Genomic DNA, 4,585 nt, shown 5'->3' with positions numbered 1-4,585 from the left:
GACGATCGTGGGTGCCCTCATATCTAAGTTAAAGGTGCTCATGGGTGCCTATATATTGTATTTCCTAAGGAGAAAAAGAGGTAACTAATAATTGGCCTTTGATGAAGACTGGGCCAATATAAGGCAAGGCAATACTATATGGGTCAATAGTTGAGCAATTACCATATCATATTATTGATGAATCATAAATGGGAGAAAATATTTCTTTGAAGATAAAGAAATGAAGCAATATTTCTAATATTTGATGCATTAATAATAAATACTTTATTGGTTTGCCAAGAAATATAAGAAACTACAAAGACTTGGTGATTTCTATGAAATCTCAAATACCCTATAATCTCATCTAAATCTATGTCAAACATGTAAAAAACAAGTCTACATGACCCACCTCTTTGAGACTCATTACATAAGCAAGGAGAACTGCAGGATTAGAAATGATTAGAAACAACAAAGTTGGATGGGGATTGGACAGGTACCACCAATCAGGGAAAGAAATTAGGGGTACTGGGAAAAGGCTCCCATGCAACATTAGCATGGTTATCCCAAACCCTAGGAGCAGCATATGACGAAGAACCTTCTCCGTTCGACATCTGACGAAAGCGATGAGGATGAAAGAAAGGAGGAGGAGGGGAAGGAGGGGGAGGAAGGTTCATGTTCAGGAGCGGAGCTGGCCTTCGGTAAGCCTCTGCGGATTCTCCTTGCATCCTCTCAATATTCATATGTCCATACCCACCACTATTGTTAGTAGTAAGAGCATGTGAAGATTGACCCACAGTGATATTGTTGTTCTTCAACTTCTCAATTTTCTCATTAATATCCTTGACATTTGAATCAAGCAACCAAGCTACATCGCCCAATTCACGAAGATTTAAATCTAGAATATTAGCCTTACCTTCCAAGCATTTCATCATCATCTGTTTCATCTCTTTGACTCGATTATCTGTCTTGATCTTATCCAGCTGTTCCTTAACCCTTCTAGTCCTCTGCCTCATGAATTCCTCCTGGTTTAGCATCTTTCTGGTTTGCTCCATTTCGGGCAACTCCCGAAACTTGTTCAAGACTTGATTGGCCTCAATGGGTGATGGCCATACCTCCGATTGTGACCCGTTCGGTCCGAAAACAATAGCACAAGCATTAACTCCACATAGAGTACTCAATTCACTCACTTTTTTTAGCAACCCTTTCTTTCTTTTCCTGAAAGTGGTTCTCCTAGTTGCCTCATCGGCGATTAATGTTAGCTTCACCTTTGACCTAGTCATGTCGAAAGGCTAGCTAGCTAAGAGAAGCTCCAAACTAAAACAAGAAGAGATGAGTCTCTTTGGGAAGATGAATATTGGTATATATAGAATTGGAGAATGTAAGGGGTTGAGGAAAGATATCTATCTACTATTCTCTATAAAGAAAAAAATTGATGGAGGAACTTGAGGGATTGTGTACACAATATTCTCCTCTCTAGATTGTTGAGATCAGTGTGACTCAATTTGATATCTCATAATGTAATTACCATTTGTAACACAATCTGATTAGATGATTCAAGAAGTCATGACTCAAAAGTATGATCCTATGGTTAATTATGAAATATTCCAAATTTATCTTGGAGAACAAATTATGGGTTAAAACAAGAAAATGATTAATTGTGCACAATCTTAGAAACATGTGTGGTTATTAATTGATAAAAGGATTGTTACTTTTTTAAGAAACAAAATAGTTTAACCCAAAGAAGAATATTTTCCTAAGATATGCTCAGACATGTATTATTTCTACTTTTAACAAGTTGAATTTGAGATATCTTTAGAATTGTTGTCTTTTGTAGTCAAAAATGGAATTACAAATTTTTTAGATTTTTTTAGTTAAAAATGGAATTTACCAATTTTACTGATTCTTTTAAGTTAAAAGTAGAAACTTTTTTTTTTTTTTTAATGTCTGCACATGTTAGGGAATCCCTGTAATCAAAAGAGGCAAAGCCTACCAAACTCAAGTTGTGTGTTTCTTGCGAATTAAGTAATAGATGGTAGGGAAGTTTTATAAGGCCTCCCCAATTTTGTTAAAAGGCCTCCCCACGAACCATTTTACTTGGTAAATTATCATTGGGGGGCCTTTTAACAAAAATGAGGGGGCCCTATAAAATCTCCCTGGATGGTATGATTACGATTGTGGCCATAACCTTCTCCTTTAATACGCAACTTACAGCAACCCATTAACATGCATTCTTCGCATTCTCACAAATCATGATTTAATTAGACAATACTTACATTTTTCATACATCTGCTTTCGTTCGTTAACCTGTCATTTTTCATAATAATTTTTGGGCTTATAGCCCAAAAAACGGGTTCTAATAGCAGATATAGTCCTCTCTAATTCTATGGTTATTGGTGTAGGAAGAGCAGTTTTTAGCAAAGGCAGTGCATTAGATAGAGAGAACACTCTTTTTAGAATAGGGAGAGATAAACACTTTTTCTAAAATATCTTAATTTTAAACTTTGGTCCCTCCCCCTCAATATAGTTTTCGACCAAAAGAGAGAGGAGAGAGATAAACTCTTTTTAGAATAGGGAGAAATAAACACTTTTTCTAAAATGTCTTCGTTTAAGTCAAAGAAATCTTCTTTCTTGATATAGGTTGCATCCTTCTTCATTAACAATGGTTCCTCATTCATGAGATCTTGAGGCATCATTAAAAATTCGAAACACTATAGCGATAGTAAACTTTGCAAGTTTTTTAATACTAATGGTGATGTTGACAGTAGTGACGATATTAGGGTTTGGGTTGTTTATGTGAGAGAAACTACAAGTGAATAAAATATTAGATTTATTATTAATTTTTTATCCAAGTCCTTCTATTTTAGCGGTATTTATTAAATGATCCTTATGACGCTCTCCTTAAACTAATTTGGTAAAGGAAGAGCAAAAACATAAATTGACCTTTCTAACGCACTGTCTTTACTAAATATTGCTCTTCCTATACTAAAAGCCAATTCTATAAAAGGTTTCAAAACCAAAAAAAATAATATAAATGGATATCTAGTCCATTTGGTCTCGTCTAAAGAGAAAACACAAATCCCTAGATTACATATTAATTTATAATACCTATACTAACCTTCTTTATATATAAAATCTGATTTACATTCTAAAATTCAAAATATCTTTTTTCTATTTTTATCTCTACATTCTCTCTCCAATCACGTTTAATATCAAAGTAACCACTATCTTCAATATCTTCCGTAACTGAAATCTGAAAACTTTCTCTCTCTCTAAAAACGAAAGCTCCAATAAACCCCCATTAAACTCACCAACAGTAGTACAAACCTCTATTGTTTCATCTTCATTACAGCAGCAGTCTAAAAACCTCCATTGTTTATCAGGTTTTAAACTGTGAAACTCTTTGTTCAAACCATCGATAAGATCTAATATTACTTCTCAGGTTAAAGAATCATATTCTCTTTCTCTAAAAACATCAGATTTTGACAGAAATCTTGTTTAAATCTGTTTAACTTTGATTACTATTTTCATTAACATACTCGATTTGCTGTTTATTTTCTCTCTCTAAGATATTCATAACTGTTTATGATCTTGATGTTTACTCCTTTTTTTACTGATTCCTTCAAATCGATTATGTTTTGTTTTCATCCGATTATTATATCATTTTCATTAGATTTAGGTTTAAGCTTCTTTGTTTTTATGATATTTCTTCACCTCAGATTTTTGGTTTCGTACAATTTTAGGAACCAGGTGTTATTTCGTACCTTTATCATAACAGAATATATAATATAAGTAATTTACAGTAAATTTTCACACTTTCTAGTACATTACGCAAACATCTTCGGAACCATGTTTTTATAAAACTATGTAAAATACGCGTAATTTGTTATACATTATATATATTATAATAAATTCTAAAACATTGTATAAGTGCACTTAAATTATGTATTATTTATTTACCATCACGCGTACTTTTCACACAAAACAGTAGCCTTGTTAAGCTTACCAAACTATTCAAAACCTTCAAACATTATACATAATTTACGAAACTGTACATTTAGTTTATAATACAATATATGTTTTTTTTAATGTATGTGTATTTATGTGTGTAGATTTGATATAACAGATGGAATTTCAAACAGAATCATCAAATCAAAGTAAGTCAACGAAACTAAAACCCGATGGTTTGGATAAAATATTTACTGAAGTTGGTCAGTTATTTCCTGGTGGTGCAAAAGCATTTGGACATGCTCTTCGATAATATAGTGTAATTGTTGTTTGTCCTGCTCAAGACTACAAATGGAGAGTACATGGATGAGCACCATTTTTGAACCAGAGAAGATTTTGTACGTGTTTTTAGTAACAGAATGTAAACGATGTGTAATGTAAAAGAAATTATGTGTAATTTATTGAACAAGACCCACATACATTTGATAAATTACGTTGTATACATGACAAATGATGGTTTCCTCGTCATAAATAACACATAATTTATGAAGGAGTTGAAGGAGATGTCCTTCGACCAAGGTGACAATGCGAACAATTTGTCGGATAGGACAATTGATGTGGAAGATCATCAAGTCCGATTGATTTAGGGATCGTAGAGTTG

General features: G+C 33.2%; 1 protein-coding gene across 1 annotated transcript; it reads right to left on the bottom strand.

The window, feature by feature from the left end:
• Positions 1–240: 240 nt before the first annotated feature.
• Positions 241–1,508, bottom strand: LOC147569020 (agamous-like MADS-box protein AGL80). The gene has a single exon (XM_086671570.1). It carries the CDS (start codon positions 1,257–1,259, stop codon positions 483–485), a length of 777 nt encoding a protein of 258 aa, XP_086527696.1. The 5' UTR covers positions 1,260–1,508; the 3' UTR covers positions 241–482.
• Positions 1,509–4,585: the final 3,077 nt, after the last annotated feature.

Source organism: Eschscholzia californica, unplaced genomic scaffold (genome assembly GCF_041429995.1).
Source record: "Eschscholzia californica isolate CP2 unplaced genomic scaffold, dmEscCali1.0.p SCAF_1, whole genome shotgun sequence".
In the NCBI taxonomy this organism is placed as follows: Eukaryota; Viridiplantae; Streptophyta; class Magnoliopsida; order Ranunculales; family Papaveraceae; genus Eschscholzia; species Eschscholzia californica.
Note: the sequence above shows the minus strand (reverse complement) of the source record. Positions and strands in the feature narration are given on the sequence as shown.